Genomic DNA, 19,396 nt, shown 5'->3' with positions numbered 1-19,396 from the left:
CCTAGTAGCTCTGAAACTTCCTGACTATGGCACTCTCCCCATGAGGAAAACAGAGCTGCACATGGGGACTATGCTCGGGGGGAGGGGCTGCCCCAGGCCCAGGGCCCTGGCCAGCCCACGCACCCAAGTGATGGCCCTGGTGGGACCCTAGTACTGCTCCTCGGTCTGTCACCGCTGGCTGGGATGGAGCTTGTAAAATTTTTGCTTAGGCTGGCTTTGAACCAAGATCCTTCCAGTCTCCACCTCCTGAGCAGCTGGGATCACAGGCCTGAGGCACCACACTACATCCATGCACTACATCCACACATTCACTGCCAGTTAAGAGTATCCACCTCCCTGGGTGCTGGTGGAATCCTAGCTACTCAGGAGCTTGAGATCTAAGGACCACAGTTCATAACCAGCCCGGGCAGGGAAATCTGTGAGTCTTTCATCTCCAATTAACCACCAAAAAGCTGGGAGTGGAGCTGTGGCTCAAGTGGTAGAGCACTAGCCTTGAGCGATAAAGCTAAGGGACAGTCGGGGCTAGGAAGGTGGCTCAGCGGTAGAGTGCATGCCTTGCAAGCATGAGGCCCTGGGTTCTATTCCTCACCACCACATAAACAGAAAAAGCCGGAAGTGGCGCTGTGGCTCAAGTGGTAGAGCACTAGCCTTGAGCTGAAGAGCTGAGGGACAGCGCCCAGGCCCAGAGTTCAGGCCTCATGGCCGGCAAAAAAAAAGAAAAAAAAGCTAAGGGACAGTGACTAAGTTCAAGCCCCAACACCACACAGAGGGACAGAGAGATAGGGACAGAGTCAAGCTTTTTGTGGCCCCTTCTCCTTCCTCAGGGGCTGAAGTGAAACCGTCTTGGACAAGTCATAAAAGGAAACCCAGAGCAAGACCTGGGTTCCAGGCTCAGCGGGCACAGGCCAGGCTCTGGATCACCACCCAGAACCTTAGGACTGAGGGAAACTGAGGCATCAAGGGATGGGTGGGTCATGTCCCAGCTGCAGCTAGACCACGTGGGCCCGGAGGGAGGCGCCAGTGAGCACTGCTCCCAGGCAGCTCCGGTATGCACACGTGGCTTTTGTTTTACTCGCAAAAGGAGCAGAATGAGACCAACAAAGAGAATAAATAAATGTCACCTTGTAACTGAAGCAGACAAGGTAAGGTCTTGTTCCAAAAAGAGACCAGACTGGTTGAGCTTTCTGGCTGCCATCCCCTGCCCTGTCCCCTGCCCCCACTCCCCTGCTCTCCCTCCCACCACCCACAGGAGACAGCAGTCCATCAAGGGTGTGATTTCACAGCCTGTAATTCAGCCAGGTTTGATTTATTTGCAATATACTACTTGGGAAAATTACATCTGAAGTGGAGAGCTTGAAAATGCTATAACGGAGACTAACACTGTTCAGGGAAGAGATGCTTTGTTCAACCTGGGAAAAATAACTACTGGGCCAGCAATGAATTCCCTTGACTTCGCCCCTCTCCAGCCCCCTACCTTCCACCCCTGCCTCCAGGTGTGTCCCAAGGCTGTGTCCCACATCAGTTACCAAGATCTGGGCCAGATCTGGTACAGCAGTGTTCTTCAAGTTTGGGGGATTGGTGGTGGTGGTGTGTGTGCGTGCCAGTACTGGGGGTTGAACTCTGAGCCTGTGTTCCCACTCAGTTTTTTCTCTCTCACAGCTAGCACTCTACCACTTGAGCCATGTCTTTTTTTTTAATGTAAATCTTTTATTCATATATTGAAAGTATTTTTTCAATTTTCCCTTAGCATTTGTCAATATGCTTTTGTTTTAAGTTTTGTTATTATACAGGGTATGTTCAGAGGGCCATGCCTTCTTTTTGCTGGCTAATTGGAAATAAGAGTCTCTTGGCCTTTTCCTGCCCAGGCTGGCTTCAAACTGTGATCTTCAGCCCTCAGCCACCACAGAGAGGCTCTGCCTGCACCGCCCTTGGCCATGAGAGGGCGGGACAGCTCAAGACCTGGCAGCAGCCGGTGGTGCTGCTCTGGTGGGCTGAAGCCAGGAAGTTGAGCCCATACTCAGCAGTGTCACACAGGCCCTGGCGGCCTTGGCTGGGGACGGACGGGTGCTGAGGAACAGAGCCTGGGATCCTGGCAGCAGGGGCGGGGGGGGGGAGGCAAATTCCTGATGATTTGGGTTTTCTCTATCTTACATCACTCAGTCCATGAGTGTGGAATTTTTATCTCCAATGCTACGAGGTGAGGGATGGCATTTGAATTGGAGAAGAGCAGCACCTGCCCCTGAGGTCCCGCACGGAGAATCTACAGCAGGGCGCCAGCCAGGAGAGGCCCAGCGGGCAAGCTGGGCCCCCAACAGGGCGGACGCTGCTGGACCCGGACGAAGAAGCGGGCATTCCCAGGGCCCAGGCAGAACAACCCACTCACTTTGAAGAAAGAGTTTAGGTTTATTTGCAGTAAAAACCGTGGTCTGGAAAAGAACCGACTGGCGAATGTACAGTTAATGTTCCACTTCTGGGGTGTCCACTGGTTATGGGGACCCACCTCCCTGACGCGCGTGCATGGGCTCCGGCATGCTCCCAGGCGCTCCGGGCCTTGCTCCTCGGCCCCTCCTGTGGGCCGCAGCACCGTGTGACCCGGCCTGACTGCTGCCACCCTGCTCAGCACAGTGCAAAACCCAAACCAAAGCAAACACAACCTTCCAAACAAAACAAAACACAAAAACAAACAAACAAACAGGGTTCTACATTATTTTTCCCCAGTGTCTTTCGTTAATCACAACTCATTTTGAGGCCAACTAAAATATACATCATTTGCTTGCTATTATAAAATCTCTTCCTTATTCACAGATAACGGGAGATTTGGATGAATTAATTACAGACTTTCTTCCCCTTAGGAAACAAACAGGTCAAACAAAAAACACAGCAAAACAAACCTAAACCAGGGTCAAGCACGAGGCTGGCACAGGACATTGGCATCAACACAGAGAGCCAGGGGTCCCCCCCACCCTGGGTCCAGGCTGGGCAGGCTGAGCAAAGGGCCTGTGCAAAGTGCTGGGTGCACCCAACTCACGATGGCTGAGTGCCTCCTCCTCCAGGCCAACCCTCCACCCCACGGGGGCTCCCTGTTTATCCTTACTTGGGGGCCTTTGCAGGACCCTGCCCAGCTCCTAGCTCCTCTACCCTTCCCACTCCCTCCCCACACCTCCGCAGGCGGAAGCTGGAGACCACAAGGCCGACCTCGGCCAGCACAGCGCACCCTTCAGCACGGCTGCCCCTCCCCAGCCCAGGGCTGGACAGCTGGCTGTAGGGAGAAGGGGACCCTGTCTCAGGGAGACAGGGTGGCTAGGGTCTATGCCACGTCAGCGTACAGAAAATAGGGCCTGGCCAAGCCAGTCTGAGGTCAAAGGCCAGGAGCCATGAGCAGGGCGAGGGGACGGGGCGGAGGCACCCCAAGAGCACTTATTTCAGGTTGGCCACAGGCTCAGCTTGCGCACTGCAGGAGTCCCTGGGAGACTGAAATCTCTCGTGCAAATGCCAGAAATCCCCACCTCCCGGGGGACCCCTGAAGAGGGAGGCGGGCAAGCAGAGGGGTGCTCTGCGAGCTCAGGCTCTCCGGAGGACATGTCCCTGCAGCAGGACAGACGTTCAGGGGTTAGGAGGGGCCCCGTGAACGAGGAGCAGGTACCATGGATCAGGGAGGAGGGCCGGGCCGGGAGAGGGGCCTGCGCAAAGGGCCACCAGGGGGTGAGGGAAAGCCCTGCCTGGGACGCAGCGAGACCTGGACCCTCCACACCTCCACACCCCAGCGCAGCCCCAGTGAGCCAGAACTACAGCAAGAGGCCTAACTCTGGCCCCATCTGCCCCCCAAGGCCCAGATCCCTCAAAAGCAGCAGAGAAGACAGGCGGCTGAGTCCAGTGTCTGAGCCCACTGGGTGGGGCAGCCCCTCCGCTGCCCCCAGCCCTCCGAGGAACACCAGCTGTTGAGCCCTAGGCTCCTGAGCACCATCTCAGCCTGAGGGTCATGCCGTGGCTGTCGCCCACGGGTGGCTGGTGCTTCTGCTGAAGCCCCTGTCCTTGAGGCTGGGGCGGGGGCCAACACAGCTTTCCTCTATGTACAAGGAGGGTCCCCAGGGACAGGCCACCAAGGCCAGGTGATGGGAAAGCACCCTCCCTGTCCCTGCAGGCTGGTGACAACCAGAAGGCAGGTGGGCATTTCCTCTGGGAGCCACAGAAGAGCCAGGGAGGAGCTTCAGAGCTGGGGAGACTCTCCCAAGAAGATCCACGAGTCCTGTCCTCGCTCCTGCCGTCACTGGACGCCCTCCTCTTCCACGTACGTTGAAGGAAACCAGCCGATCTGAAAAAGATGGCAGGAAGGGTGTGAGCTCGGGGCGTGGCGTGGGCCAGGTTCTCTGGGCCTGACAGAGAGGCTGCTGAGCTGCCTCACGGAGCCAAGGGAACAAACCAGAAGCACGCCAGCCTTGTTAGGGTACTCTGCCAATCAGAAAAAAAGAAAGAATCAGGTCCTCTCGGAGGAAATCCCATCACCTAGAACCTCTTCACCGACCAGCAAGACACCCAGCGCTGACCAAGGAAACCAAGAGAAAGTACAGACAACGGAAACCCGCCCGCGGGCACCAGAACTGGAAACCAGGGTCGGCAGTAACTCTCTCAAGGTGCATGTTTGAGAAAACATTCCCTGCAAAAGGTGGAAAAGTGGAACTGGAAATCAAGTATAAGTCTTAGCAGCCACTCAGGAAGCTGAGAGCTCAGGATCACAGTCTAAAGTCAGCCAGGACAGACAGCTCCAATTAACCATCAAAGAGCAAGAACTGGAAGTATGGCTCAAGTGATAAAGCAGAATAAAAAAGCCCAGCAAGAATGCAAGGCTCGGGCTGGGAAGGTGGCTCAGTGGTAGAGTGCTTGCCTTGCTTGCATGTATGAGGCCATGGGTTCGATTCTTCAGCACCACATAAACAGAAAAAGCCCAAAGTGGCGTTGTAGCTCAAGTGGTAGAGTGCTAGCTTTGAGATGAAGAGCTAAGGCACAGCACCCAGGCCCAGAGTTCAGGCCCCACGACTGGCAAAAAAAAGAATGCAAGGCTAATATTCAGGTGCCAGCAAATGCACACAGAGTCAGGGAAGAGGGGAATGAGGTTAATGCAACTTCAGGACTAGGGATTCAGACTCAAGACACCTGGATCCAGGATCAGGGAAAACGAGCAAGGGGAACATTATCATGATGATGATGGAATCTGAAAATGGACTGTAGATGAGATAATTACATGAAGGGGAACAGACCTGACCTTAGGAAACACTTGGGGGAAACATGACTCTCGGGCAATTTGCTCTCAAGTGGCAACAATGTATGAACTCAGACTGCTGCAGGAAAGCTGCCAGGGGACTGAACACAATGTGCTGTCTCGGATGTAGCAGAGCCTCTCTAAGCAGCCAAAGTGCACGCCCTAACCTCTAAGGCAAACAGTTACATCACAGAGAAAGCGTCACTAACCAAGCAATAGGAAGGCAGGGGAGCAGATGGAGACACGCTAGCGAACCCCGAAGTAGTAAAGAAGGGAGAGCTAGATAAGTAACCAGCTAGGCGGTAGCTCTCCACCCATACACCCCAGTGACTACAATAAATGTAAATGGCCTACATAGGCTCACTAAAATGCGAAGACTCAGATCTACAAAGTGCCAGCTGCTTGCTTAGGGCTGAATGGCCCTTTGAAGTCCTGTACAATGCCCTGTCGGCAGCTTCAGCCCAAGGAAGGTGGGGCACATATCTCCAGGGGGCACATGGTGCTCTCATGCCCTGCTGGACACAAGATCTGGGTCCAGCCAAGGGCCCAGATGGACACTAGGTTAGAGGAACCAAAGGGCTTTGCAGGATCTGAGAGCAGCCAGGCAAGGAGTCACCGGGTCAACCTGACACAGTGAAGGGGTGGGCGGGGTATGGACAGGACATCAATGGGCCCTCAAGGATGAGGAGCCTGGTTAGGACCCCAGCTCCCATCCTCAGCCCTGCAGCTCCCTTTCCCGCAGACAGGCTGCACTGTGCACTAGCCACAAAGATATGGGGTTTGGGAGGGGCCTGGGTCCAGATCTGAGCCATGTGACTCATTCCAACATGACCTGGGGCTTGTGGTAAATGTCTGGGGCCTGTTTCCCCGCAGGGCTGTCCCCCGGGGGGGCAGGGTCCATGGTGACAGGGTGCCTGAAAGGCTGGGTACTCTGAGCCTGGCGGGGACAGAGATGGGCCTCCACCTGGTGTGTGTGCGGCCTGCACTCACCCGTCCATTCGTCTCGCCTTTCCACCAGCCCTGGTCCCCGCCGATGCGGCTATAGATCTTCACCACATCCCCTTCCCGCAGCGAGAGCTCCCTCATGTCCCGTGCTGCGAAGTTGTACCTGGCCACGGCGGTGCCGATGACCCGGGGCGTGAACACTGGGGAGAGACGGGAGGGGCTGAGCAGGTGCCCTTGGTGCGGGTCGTGGACACACAGGGGGAGGACACGGAGGGCCCCCACGCCTCCGCGGGTTTGGCCTGCGTCTCTGCACTTGATGAGGGCCGGGGTTGTTACCCCTTACCCTGGGCGGCCGCACAGCAATGGACACTGTCCTGCGTGGCAGGGCAGAGCCTACGCCTTGTCCACCGCAGCCTACCGTCTGGCTATCCAAGGGCCCACTGAACCAGCTCAGCCCAGAGCCTGAACGACAGGTGGCAATGACAGTGACACACAACAGCCCACAGGAAAGTGGAGACGAGCTTGGGCACTGGTGGTGGACGGCCATGTGGTTACCGGGAGCACAGCCTCCATCCCCACACCTAGGTCTCATGACAGACAGGCCGCCACGCAGGCCTGAGCCACCCACCCTCCAGCCACTCCCACAACCAGAGGCAGAGCTCTTCACCAGAGGCAGAGCTCTTCACCAGGGGCAGAGCTCTTCACCAGGGGCAGAGCTCTTCACCAGGGGCAGAGCTCTTCACCAGGGGCAGAGCTCTTCACCAGGGGCAGAGCTCTTCACCAGGGGCAGAGCTCTTCACCAGGGGCAGAGCTCTTCACCAGAGGCAGAGCTCTTCACCAGAGGCAGAGCTCTTCACCAGGGGCGAAGCTCTGGACGGCCAGGCCAGGATGGGATGGGATGGGATGGGGGACGGATGGGGGCGGGGTGGCCGTCAGGGCCTGGCCTGACGCATCCTCAGCTGTGGCAGCAGTCCCCCTCCCCCACTCCCCACCCTCCTTGCTTCCCCCCCCCCCCCCCCCCCGGCCCAGCAAGGACTGTCAGGCCAGGCCAGGGCCCGAGCAGCAGCGGTACCTGACCAGAAAGGAGCGGAGGGGCCCTGGGGGGCAAAGCTGAGGCCCTGAGGACTGAGAAAAGAAAAGTTGTAGGAAGCACAGGAAGCTGTAAAGAGGCGAGAGAGCGCGTCAGGCGGCGGCAGGACCCAGGCGGAGCCCTCATGGGATGGCTCAGAGCCGAGGGAGGGACTGTGGGCACCAAGCCCTACCTGGGAGCAAGGAAGGATGCCAAGGAGCGCGCGTGGGGGCTGAACCCGGGGTGGTACGGCACCGCTCGGCACCATGTCTGACGGTCAGTGGGGACAACCTCTCCCCTCCCACAGCCCTAGGCCTGCGCCCTGCCTTGGCCAGCTCTGCCTAGAAGCCAGCAGGCCCCTTGGCCCCGCAGGGCCCCGTGGACTCCAGGAGAGCCTGGGCTGGGAGGACCTGCCCCACCTGCTCCGGGCCATCCTCGGGGAGAAGCTTCCCCCTAGAGGCAGCCTAGGGACCAGCCCCTGCCTCAGGGCAGAGGTACCAGGGCCTGAGGGCAGGCAGGATCTGCCTTTGGCTACTCCCAGGGTCAGGGTGCGCTTCCTGTCTGCCTCCTGGGCAAGGTCCTCCAGGCAGAGGAACCCCCCCCCCCCAAATCAGGGAACTGGCATGGGAAGGGGCGGTGGGGCAGGGACAGGGAGAGGGAAGGAGGGCCTAAACCACACTCCCTGCCAGGGTCACCAGGGCAGGGGCTGGTGAGGATCTGGGTCCTGGAATGGGGCAGCAGTAGGCACTTCTGGGCACAGGTTACCTGGTGACCGGCTGGAGACCCTGGAGGCGGCCCGCTCCCGGGACTTGTAGGGGAACTTGAGCGTGGTGTCCAGCTGTTTGAAGCTCTCCTTGAGCGAGTGGCACTGGTAGTACTCCACCAGCTCCTGCAGGGGGCGCACACTCGCTGACACCAGCCTCTCACCCCACCCTCCCACAGCCTCGGGTTCCAGGGTGGATGACTGACTCGGTCCCCACGGGAAGATGCCGGGGTTGGTGGACACGCTGGCTGCTGGCTGCCATGTCCTTTGTCATGTGTCCAGCAGGGGGACACGCCTTCAAAGAGAAGGAAAATGACTCATGGCCAGCCAGGGAGAGGCTCAGCTACACTGAAGGTGGGTCACCCTGAGGGGCAACCAAAGACGGGGCGCAAAGCATTGGCTTTAAAAGGCCTGCGGGGAGAGAGGCAACCCTGGGGGCTTGCCCACAGGTGCACAGGCAGTGCAGGGATGAGCCTGTGGGTACTCTGTTTGCTTAGAGCTCACCACATTAATTACAGGCAAGGTTCTCAGTATGCTTGTGATCAGGAAAAGAAATAGCCAGGCACAGTGGCTCACACCTGCAGTCCTGGCTACTCTGGAGGCTGAGGCCAGCCAAGGCAAAATTTCACAAGACCTTCATCTCAATGAAAAGCTGGGTACAGTAGCATGTGCCTATCATACCAACTAAGTGAAAAACATAAATGGGAAGAACAGGACCCAGGCTGATCCAGGCAAAAAAGCCCAAAGTTATTAGAAAAATAATGAAAGCAAAAAGGACTAGCGGGATGAGTTCACTGGCCAGTCATGGCTCTAAGTTCAAACCCAGCATTCCCCACACATACACTATAAGCATACATTACAAGCAGAAAGAAAAGAAAGAAAGAGAGAGAAAGAGAGAGGTGGGGGAAGGAAGGAAGGAAGGAAAGAAAGAAGGAAGGAAGGAAGGAAGGGGGACTGGGAAGGTAGCTCAGTGGTAGAGTGCTTGTTTTGCATGCATGAGGCCATGGGTTCGATTCCTCAGTACCACAAAAGCAGAAAAAGCCAGAAGTAGCACCATGGCTCAAGTGGTAAAGTGCTAATAACCTTGAGCTGAAGAGCTGAGGAATAGTGCCCAGGATCAGAGTTGAAGCCCCACGACTGACAAAACACACACACACACACACACACACACACACACACACACACACACACACAGAAGAAAAAAAAAAAGGAAGATAGAAAAGAAAAAGAAACAAAGAAGGAAGGAAGGAAGGAAGGAGGCAGGCACTGGTGCTTTCACACCTGTAATCCTAGCTACTTAGGAGGCTGAGATTTGAGGATCACAATTTGAAGCCAGCCAGAGCAGACAAAGCCAAGAGACTCATTTCCAATTAGTCAGCAAAAAGCCAGAATGGGGGTGTAAGCTCAAGTGGTAGAGTACCAGTCCAGAGTGGGAAAGCCAAGCTAGAGCATGAGGCACTGAGTTCAACACCCAGATTTCACACACACACACACACACACACACACACACACACACACAAAATATACATATATAGAACAGCAGGTGTCATCCTCAAGTTACTTGGAGGAGGATTTTGCCCTCTACTCATCCCGCCTGGGCCAGAGGTAGGGGCCGCGGGGGGCTCAGAGGTACCCGTCTGTCACAAAGCCTTACTAGACCTTGGTTTCTGCGCTCCCAGCAAGGGCCGTGTGAGAAGCCAAGTCAAGGTGGTGGCCAGAGTGGGCCCGCCCCTCTGCTGTCCAGCGGGGTCAAGCGCCAGGGCAGGCTTGGGGGAGGGGTCAGGAGCCCCAACTCAGGCCACGACCTGTCCCCAGGCCCTCACAGGCCCGTTTCCCTGGGTTTTGCCCACACTAGGGCCACGCTTCCCGCCTAGAAGTGGAGGCTGGGACGGGGCCGCTGGGCCCGCTCTGCAGGTGGGGTGGGGGAGCAGGGGAGCTGCGGGCGCAGGTGCGGCCGTACCAGGAGGCTCTCGAACTTCTTGGCCTCGGTGATGTGGATCCAGTTGTCCTTCTCCACCACCTTGATGTGCTTCACCTCCTCGTTGAACCTGCACAGACGCACGGCCCCGCGTGCGAGCCGCGCGAGCCCACGCTCATTGCAGGTGTGCAGCAGAGACTGACCCCCACCGCACACGGCTCCTGCAGCTGCTGGGGCTGCAGCCCCACCCCGGCCCACCTCGCTGACGCCCCAACGCCCGCTCCAGGGCACCATGGATGCTCGGCCCTGCCACTATACCAGCCCCCAAACTTTTGTGGGGCCTTGTGCAAAGGTGATGAGCTCTGGCAGTGCTTTAAAAGGGGGGCCCTCCGTTCTGGCTCCCCACCCCCCAGAGTCCTGCCTCCAGCTCCCCACTTTGGAAGTCCCTCGGCAGCTTCCTTGTGTGATGGGACTCTGGCTGGATGCAGGCCTGGGCTCTGTCCGCCTGTCTCCCACAGGTAGGACGCGTGTGGTGTGGGCTGCACCCGGTCCGACAAGCCAGGCTGCCCAGACAAGCCAGGTCACGCCTGGGGCCCATGGAGAAGCGGTGTGGGACACCTGGCTGGGCACAGACCACCGCACTGCGCTCGAGGCTCTCAGCCTCACTGACACCGCGGCAAGCCAGATGCCACTGGTTGCTGGCCTGGCTGGTCAGCGCCCAAGACACCCATCCACAGGAGTCCTGTGCAGAGAGGACCGACCGCCCCGGCCTGTTTCCGTGAGAACCTGGAGGAGTTTCCAGGAGGCCTGGCATCCAGGGCTAGACTTGCACCATACAAAGCAGCTGCTGAGGGTCCCCCAGGGTGGGAGGGGTGGAGGCAGGGGTGTCACAGTCTAGGAAGGAGGATGCATTCACGGAGGGCCGTGAAGCAGGGCCACAGGCCAGCCATGTAGACTGCAAATGTGTAGTCTATCCAGTATATGTTGTGTTTACAGTATACATACCACATACACTATATTATATACATATATTACGTAGTGTATGTAGTACATGTAGATTTATATGGTATACATAAATATACGCTACTTATGATGTATAGCATATACGCTATATATGCTACATAGTATATATAATATGTGATATATATAATATGTGTATACTGAGTATATATATACACACGCACACACATATATATACATATGCATACTCTTATATACTGGAAGAGGTCCCCCAGGTCCCTTCCTGGCATGAAGCGGTGTGATGGCCCCACAGAAGGGCCAGGCCCTGGCAGCGGCTCCCACAGCCTCCACCCACCACCTGCCCCTGAATAGCAGCAGTAAGCTATGCCCCAATGGAGAGCACGGAGTGCGCACTGCACACTGGGCTCCGGGGAGGCCCGCAGGCCCCTGCAGCCCTGAGGCCGGCATGAGGCTTGGAGTGCTGGTTCCCGCACCAGACAACAGCACCCGACACACCCAGGATGGGGTGGGGGGGGAGGTCCCCAGAGCTGTCACTCACTTGATACTTATGGCGAAGCGCTCGGCCTCTGCGGGCCGTTCCCGGATGAGGTAGGTCCCGCTGGCGTGGGACTTGAGCAGATTGTCTGTCTGCTGTCTTTCCATGTTGCCTGCAAACCTAGGGCAGGGGAACCAGAGCTGTGGGCACAGCGCTGACGGGGTGGGGCCCATGCCCAGGGCGCCCACCACGGCCTCACGCGCTCATCTGAGCAAGAGATCACCATCCAGATGAGCAGATGAGAAAGCACTGTGCGGGGCACGGCCGAGGCAAGGGCCGGCACCGGGAGCTCAGCAGCACATAGTAGGCTCCCGCACACAGCAGGGCTCATGGGAAGGCCAGAGAAGAGGAGCTGAGGAGCGGCCAGGGAGAGCAGCGTGGAACTAGAGTGCATCTATTTCTGAAACTTTGCTCATTAGTTCAAAATCAGCCTGTGCAAACAAATCCCAGAGACTCTTCTTGTTTTTTGTGTTTTGTTTTGTTTTTGCCAGTCCTGGGCTTGAAGTCAGGGCCTGGGTGCTGTCCCTGAACTTCTTTTTTGCTCAAGGCTAGCATTCTACCACTTGAGCCACAGCATCACTTCTAGCTTCTTCTGTGCCTGTGGTACTGAGGAATCAAACCTATGGCTTCAGGCATGCTTGGCAAGCACCTTACCACAAAGTCACCTTCCCAGCCCTCCCAGAGACTCATCTCCAATGAATCAGCCAAAAGCAGTAGTGGAGGTACGGCTCAAGTGATAAAGTGCTAGCAGTTAGTGAAAAAAAAAGCATGAGGCCCCGAGTTCAAGCTTCAGTACCGGTATAGGCACAGACAGGCAGGCAGGCAGGCAGGCAGGCAGGCAGGCAGGCAGGCAGGCAGGCAGGCAGGCAGGCGCACACGCGCACACACTCACTCACACACACACACACACACACACACACACACACACACACACACGGAAGCTCAATTAAGATTACATTAAAACAACTTCAACCCCAGATGCTAGCTCATGGATCCGTTTCTGAGACAAGGAAGCAGCTCAGGCAGTCTGGGGCCGAGACTCTCACCCCAAGCCTCTGGTGGGCAAGTAGGGCCAAAAGCTCACCACAGAGGGGCAGCAAACGCCCACCTCAATGACCTCGATCCACTCACCAGGGGTAGGCAGCGTAGTCGATCTCCCGGGACGGTGGCCGGCTCATGGGCGGCTGCGGGCAGAACACATGTGTGCTAATGTCCCAGGGGGTGGGGAGGGTGGGTATTCTGTCATGGACTCAACCCTGAGCCTGGCAGTGTCTGCACTGGACTTAGTCCCAGCACCCCTGGACTGGGAGATCCCCATCTGAGGAGCTGCTCAGGGAGCCTGGCGGAAGCAATGACTTCCTTGATGGCGGGAATGAATGAATGAATGAATGAAGTCGCCACTGGTGAGCCCCTCTTCATCCCTGGCCGGGAAGGACGAGGCGGCAGGAAGCCCTGGCAGTGGGCGTGAGGGTGCTCGTAGTGGCTGAGGAGGGTGCCAGGTCCAGGGCTCGGTGCCCCTCTGGCCAGGCCGCCACGGGGCCTCACTGGGCCCCCGCCTCAGGCATCCACTGGGCAGAACCTCGGAGGCCAGGCGTACGAGTCTCAGGCCACTCACTGAGCCAGTGACCCCTGTCCACCCGGTCCCCAGTCCCTGATCCACCCTGGAATCTCCCTCCAGCAACAGATGGGCCGGGCAGGGCCCGGGGTAGGGCCCCGCACCCCCAGGGAAGGGGTGGCCCTTGGCAGTCCCCTGTCACTGCTTGCTGCCTTGGTGACAGAGGACACATCACACTCTCAGGTGACAGAACACGTGGCCTTTTCGCCAAGTGCTGTCAATCCCACTGGGAGCCTCCTCCTGCCTAGGCCCCCAGGGCAGGGCGGCCTGCAGCCAGCCGCCAGCGGCCACACGTGCACAGCAGGGGCACCGTGGGCAGTTCACTGCAGCCATGGGGCGAGGGGTCCCGACCGCAGCCAGTGATCCCGGGGAGAGGACAGCTTACCCCGTGGACCCCTCCCTCCCACCCCCCCCTGCAGTGCAGACGCATGGGAGCCACTCACCCTCCCATCCACCGGACATGGCTTCACCGATGTGCTAGGAAAGTACCCTGACTTCCGGGTCTGCAGCAGCCGGCCCTGGAGGAAGGGGAGATTCGGAGGGGTCATCTGGGGTCATGCCAGGGGCACATGGCCACCTGGATCCTGGGCTGAGTGCCCCTTCTCCTGCTACAGTCTAAACTGGCCTTGTACCCATCGGGAGCAGGGAGCTCCACCCTGGGTCTCTGCAACACCTGTCAGGGACAGGGGCTCGAGACCCCCTTCGCCCCTCTGGATGTCCCATCACGCGGCTGTTCAATCCGGTTTAATGAAATCATGACTGGGCTGGGGACAGTGGCTCAGGCCTGTCATCCCAGCTACTCAGGAAGCTAGCCTGGGCAAAATAAATTAAAACAAGTAACCTGGGGCTCCACTTTCTGGATGTAAGCTGTACATCCCTGGCTCGGAACTGGACAGGTCACCAGGACGGCTCTGGGCATAGTGACCCCCGGGGCTGGGCAGTGCCGGGACAGCCCACCACAACACGAAGCTGGGTGGCAGGGGAGGCTGGGCACAAGAGCCCAAGCACGGGACCACACCACAGACCCAAGGGGCCAAGACCTGGACGCTCAGCCCCCTCTCACCCACGGTCCACCTCCCGCTCCCGCCCGGCACCCACCTCCCACCACTGTGACTCCGGGTCGCCCCGCTGCAGCTCGATGACGTCCCCCGTCTGGAAGGTCAGCACGGGCTTCCCAGGCGGGGCGGGGTTGCCGTGATAATTCTGCACCGCCACCATCTTGGGACCTACAGACACAGGGGGTGGGGGTGGGGGTTGTTGGCCAGCTTGCCCTGGCCCACAGGCCTTCCAGTCCCAGGGAACTCTTTGGGGAGACAATTCCCCCAGACACGCGGGCACCGGAGCCTGTGGGGCTCCTCCCATCCCCCCCATCCCGTGACAAATGTTTTAAGTTAGAACACCATAAGCACTAGTGGCCAGTGGCCACTTTGGGGGGACATTATCTGGTCTCTTCCTGTGCCATCAGCTCTGTGAACTGCGGAATGGAATGGGGGGCCAGGGTCCTTCAGGAGACCGATATGACAGGGTCTTACTAAAGGCCACAACTGGTGATGTCTAGGACTGAAAGGGGGTGCTGAGCCCCCCAAGAATGTAGGGCTCATCTCAGGCTGGACTTGAGGTCTAGAAGCAGTATTTGGGGGGACTGTGGTTTTCTACAGATTTCATTCAGTATAAATAAATGGTGCTGAAATCTGCAGCCAATCGGAGGCCTCAGCCTGAGAACCTATGGATCAGACTAAAGCAGAGGCCAAAGCAGAGGCCTTGGTAAAACATTCCCGAGTGCCCAGTAGCTCCAGCCCCACCCTGGGTCGGGAGGACCAACACTGTCCACAGGCTGGTCCCGGCCTCAGGGCACCTGGGTGCCTGACTAGCAGGCACCAGGAGGCAGCCGTGGAGGAGGGAGGGACGGGGGGGGGGGGGGGCAGGGGGGAGGGGCCTAAGGCTGCAGGGAGAATGGCTGGGCACAGGGGATGTCACCGCGCAGGGCTCACTCCTAGAGCAGCCGCTCACATGGACAGTGCAGAGGGACAAGTCCAGCACACTCACCCGGTCCCGCTCCGGAAGCTTCCTGTGAGGATAGAGGCAGAGGTAAGGGCAGGCTCTCCTCAACCTTTGACCCTGTCCACTTTAGTGCCCCACCCCCTAGAAGAATCAGGGCAGGGTGCAGTGGGGCGGGGTTCAGGCACTTGTGACAAGAGTTCCCTCCGTGGGCCTTTCTCCAGACTCAGTGTAAACCCTCCCCCCACCCACCCTGGCCTGGCTCCCCTCACCCCTTACCACGGAGTCCCGCCTCCTCCAGGAAGCCCCACACGGCCACCCCAGCCTCCACACCCCGTGGAGCTGTGCACCATGCTGTGGCTCCACCCCTTACAGGACCTGGCATAAGCCAATCAATGCCACCCAGTGGGGCAGGGACCCGTTGATGTGGCCAGTGTGACTCGGAGACCAGTCCACACTGGGCAGCGAGCAGCCGACCTCCTCCCCAGGCCACCCATACGGAGCTCTGTGCTCATAAGCAGGTGTGGGGTAGGTGTCCTGTGCTGGCCACATGCCCCAGCTATCCAGGGTCCCCAGGGGCCATGCATGGAGCCCTCCTCCCACAGTGGAGGGACTCACCATGTCTGCAGAGGAACCTGCAAAGGAAGCAATGAGAGGTCAGTGGGCAGCAGCACGGCAGCCTCGCGGACCTGTGAGGCATGGCTGCCAACACTTTCAATGTGAATTGTGGGTACAGGGGCTGGTGAAAGTCTCTCTGTTGTGCTAACAAGAAAATCTTAGCACGTGCGTGCGCATGCGTGTGTGCGTGTGTGCGTGTGTGTGTGTGTGCGCGCGCGTGCGTGTACACTGGGGCTTAAATTCAGGGCCTCCCACTCTTGCTTAGTTTCTTCACTCAAGGCTGGTGCTCCACCACTTGGGCCACAGCTCTACTTCTGGTTTTTTGCTGGTTAACTGGAGATAAGAGTTTATTCATAGACTTTTCTGCCCAAGCTGGCTTCAAAACACAATCCTCAGATCTCAGCCTCCTGAGTACCTAGGCTTATAGGCACAAAGCTCCCCCAGTGCCCAGCTTCTGTTGGCATTTGTGTTTAGGGAAACCACTAGGGAGCCCAGGCCGGTTATCAGACCCAACATAGCACAGGCTTTTCTGCCAGGCCAACCAGGGTGGCTGAGTGGTGTTGGGGCTCACAGGAATTTCTGCAATTGATTAACAATGTCTGCTGTGGGCAAGTCATGGGAGGAGTGAGTGCTTCGTGTTGTGTGTTGAGATGTCTGGGGCATGAGTGGCTGGTCAGATGCAAGGCAAGGTCCATCCTACACTGCCCCAGTCGAGATGCCACTCACCACTGGTCGATACAGGGACCAGGACAGCTACTTCCTGTGGCTGGAGCGTGGAGGGGCTTAAAACTGCCGAGACTCACCACTGAAGACTGCGCTGGGCACAGACTCTGGACTTACAGACGCCAACCCAGGGCTGGGCCCCGAGGGACACTGGTGAGAGTGCCACGGTGCCAGGGAGCGCCCCACACAGGGCTTTCGGGACGTTCGGACCCCCGTGAGCAGCACAGTGCACCTGCCTTCGCACAGTGCAGAGGTGGACACTGACCGTGGCCAGAGGCGCCCTGCCCACAGCCGGATCCCAGGGACCAAGACAGCAGCCCGGACCAGAAAGAAAGCAGTTTGGATGCATTCCAGGGGACCCAGTGTCCCCGAAGCAGAGCACCAACTCCCTCCACCCCCGGAGGAGACACGGGTTCCTAAAATATTGCCTGGGGCACCCAGGGTGGGGGACTGGATGACTTGAGAAGAGGATTACCAGGCGGTTCAGAACGCCTCCCCCTCCCCATGCCAAGAAGAGACTGCCTCTCCTTCCTACGTCTCTCATCGTCTACATTTTCCATGGGAAATGACTAATGATCAGGAGAAAACTAAATAAGCCAGAAAGATTGTTTCCCAAAATAAAAAAGAACTTAAAAAATTCAAAGCATTTGCCTAGGTTATTTCTAGCTCAGTTCATGGTTGTGTTTGTTTTCTTCATTTCTTCTGTTGTGGGTTTTTTTTTCCCCTTCTTGGTTTAAAAAAAAAAAAAATACATTAATTTTAGAGCAAAACACACAAAAAAGTAGGCATGCAATCCAATTGCCTGTATGAGGGTTCAGCCACAACAGGACGGTGTTAACAAGCAAAGTAGAAAAGCCGGGGCCGGGCTGGAGAGCCACGGGAGGCTTCTAGCCGAGAAGGGACCCCACCAGGGGGTTCTGGCTGCCAGACAGACACAGTGCAGTGAGGACCAGGGGTCTGGGTGACCTGGTGACCTTGCATTGGATGGGTCAGTGGCCAGCACTGGGCCAGAATTGGCAGTAATTGATCACTAATAATTAACAATCAATACATCATTGATCTAGTCTCAGCTCAAACTATGTGTGGGTGGTGGCATGCTCAGGGTAACAAACCAGCCCAGCTGCTTCCTCACTTCCAGACAGGAGTCCAGTGCTTCTGTGCATGAGCACTGGATCAGTGGGACTGCAGGTTGGTGATGCAGGTGGTCAGCCCTACTGGACTCATCCCATCCACCTAGCTGCATACCCAGCCCGCTGCCCAAGGCCCGGGGCCTGGCTGCTAACTGAGATTCCTGCCACCGCTCATGAGCCTAGACTTAGGGTGAGCCTGCTCTGACTCATTCCCCAGCATGAGACAGCAGCTGGTGGTGAGGACCCCCACGGCCCATGTACCCACAAGGAGCTCGGGCTGGCTCTCCCACTCTGGCCTCGGCTGCCCCTTGTCAATGCTTGGTCTGTGCCATTGGAGCCATGTTGGAGACTGAGGAGCATCTGCCCCTGTTGGTGCCGGCAAAGCTCAAACCCTGCCCAGATGCCGTCTGCCCATCTGACAACTGGGCATAAGAAGGGGCACTCCAAGGGCTGTGCCCACGTGCACGTGTCACTGCTGCTGGCCAGGCCTCTCGGGCAGGGGACGGCCATGACAGGTGCTATGGCTGGAAACACCGTGCACCTGCACAGAATGTCTGAACCCATCTTTTGTGTTTTTTTTGTGCAAGTCCTGGGGCTTGAACTCAGGGCCTGGGCACTGTCCCTGAGCTTCTGTTTTTGCTCAGGGCTAGCACTCTAACACTTGAGCCACAGAGCCACTTCCAGCCTTTTCTGTATATGTGGTACTGAGGAATAGAACCCAGGGCTTCATGCATGGGAGGCAAGCACTCTACCACTAGGCCTCATTCCCAGCCGCTTTGACCCCATTTTGGGGTATGCATTCTGGGAGCGTCCTCCTCAGATGGAGGGTCAGGCTGCGACGGTGACTCTGGAAGCCGAATTAGGGAGGACTTTGCAAGGGACCCCTTGGCCCCGGCCTCCTGGTAACTGTTTCTCACAGTCTAGGTCAACTATTTCTGCTTCTCATCTGGCCCTGCCCTGAGTCGCAGTGCCAGGGAGGAGCAGGCAGGTGCGGCCCACGGCTCAGGGCGCAGAGGTGGCCGGGGCCGGCCAGCTGGGCTCTGTCGCATACAGCTGGGTACTCACTGAACTTGCAGGGGGGCATGACCTCCAAGCACTCCTTGTGTGCCCCAACGCCACACCTGGTGCACAGGTAGCCCTGGTAGAAGGTGCCCCTGTGGGGAAAGGCAGGGGGTGAGGGGACGCGAGGCTGAGGGCAGAGCCCCTACCCTCTGGAACCTACCCTGGAGCATCTGTCCCTCTAAGCCCTGCTGAGCTTCCAGAGTCCCTCCTCCTCTAGGGGCACCTGCCAACCCAGCTTGGGCCCCTGAACCCACAGCAGCCCGGGCACCCTCTGGCTGAACCCAAGAATCTGGGGCCCCAGGAGATCAGGAACGTGGGGCAGGGGATGAGCGCAGGGCTGGGAGGCCAGGGTGGCATCATCAGGGGATTGGGGGCCGGGGCAAGCTCACCTGAGGAACATCTTACAGGCCTTGCAGTTCGTGGTCTTGTCAAAGGTGTACATCTGGAAGCTGTGATGGTTGGCATTGGCCTTGTCCGGCTTGATGTTTGACCTGGGGGGAGGGGGATGGGGAGGAGAGCAGACGCTGCCTAGCAAGCCCACAGGTCCCATGGATGGGGACCAGCCAGGGCAACTGCGTTGGGACCAGACTGTGTACCCGAGGGCCTGGATTCTAAGCCTGGCTCTCCTCTTGACACCAGAGAAGGCCGTGTGTAGAGAGCTGGAAGCTTTCACTGTACCTTTCACTGTGCCACGGAAGATATTCAAAGCCCAGAAAAATGCTAGACACAGAGGTGTGCGCCTGCCCTCCAGCTGTGGTGGGCAGAGTACATAGGAGGGTCAC

At 57.9% G+C, this 19,396-nt stretch overlaps 1 protein-coding gene across 2 annotated transcripts in view; it reads right to left on the bottom strand.

The window, feature by feature from the left end:
- Positions 1–2,383: 2,383 nt before the first annotated feature.
- Positions 2,384–19,396, bottom strand: part of Vav2 (vav guanine nucleotide exchange factor 2) — a 148,177-nt gene continuing 131,164 nt past the window's right edge. Inside the window, exons 16-28 of one of the 2 annotated variants that reach the window (XM_042680926.1) lie at positions 19,004–19,105; positions 18,618–18,706; positions 15,700–15,716; positions 15,130–15,151; positions 14,182–14,309; positions 13,527–13,601; positions 12,600–12,652; positions 11,472–11,588; positions 9,995–10,082; positions 8,037–8,160; positions 7,275–7,361; positions 6,248–6,402; positions 2,384–4,312 (exon numbers count right to left, since the gene is read on the bottom strand). In XM_042680926.1, coding sequence (XP_042536860.1) covers positions 4,265–4,312; positions 6,248–6,402; positions 7,275–7,361; positions 8,037–8,160; positions 9,995–10,082; positions 11,472–11,588; positions 12,600–12,652; positions 13,527–13,601; positions 14,182–14,309; positions 15,130–15,151; positions 15,700–15,716; positions 18,618–18,706; positions 19,004–19,105 — 1,105 coding nt within the window. In that variant the 3' untranslated portion in view covers positions 2,384–4,264. The remainder of the gene's footprint in view (positions 4,313–6,247; positions 6,403–7,274; positions 7,362–8,036; positions 8,161–9,994; positions 10,083–11,471; positions 11,589–12,599; positions 12,653–13,526; positions 13,602–14,181; positions 14,310–15,129; positions 15,152–15,699; positions 15,717–18,617; positions 18,707–19,003; positions 19,106–19,396) is intronic. The other variant, XM_042680928.1, reaches the window with a different exon arrangement.

This window comes from Dipodomys spectabilis, unplaced genomic scaffold (genome assembly GCF_019054845.1).
Source record: "Dipodomys spectabilis isolate Male_0828 unplaced genomic scaffold, ASM1905484v1 ptg000067l, whole genome shotgun sequence".
NCBI lineage: Eukaryota > Metazoa > Chordata > Mammalia > Rodentia > Heteromyidae > Dipodomys > Dipodomys spectabilis.
The sequence above is the reverse complement of the archived record's forward strand: the minus strand, read 5'-3'. Positions and strand labels throughout refer to the sequence as shown.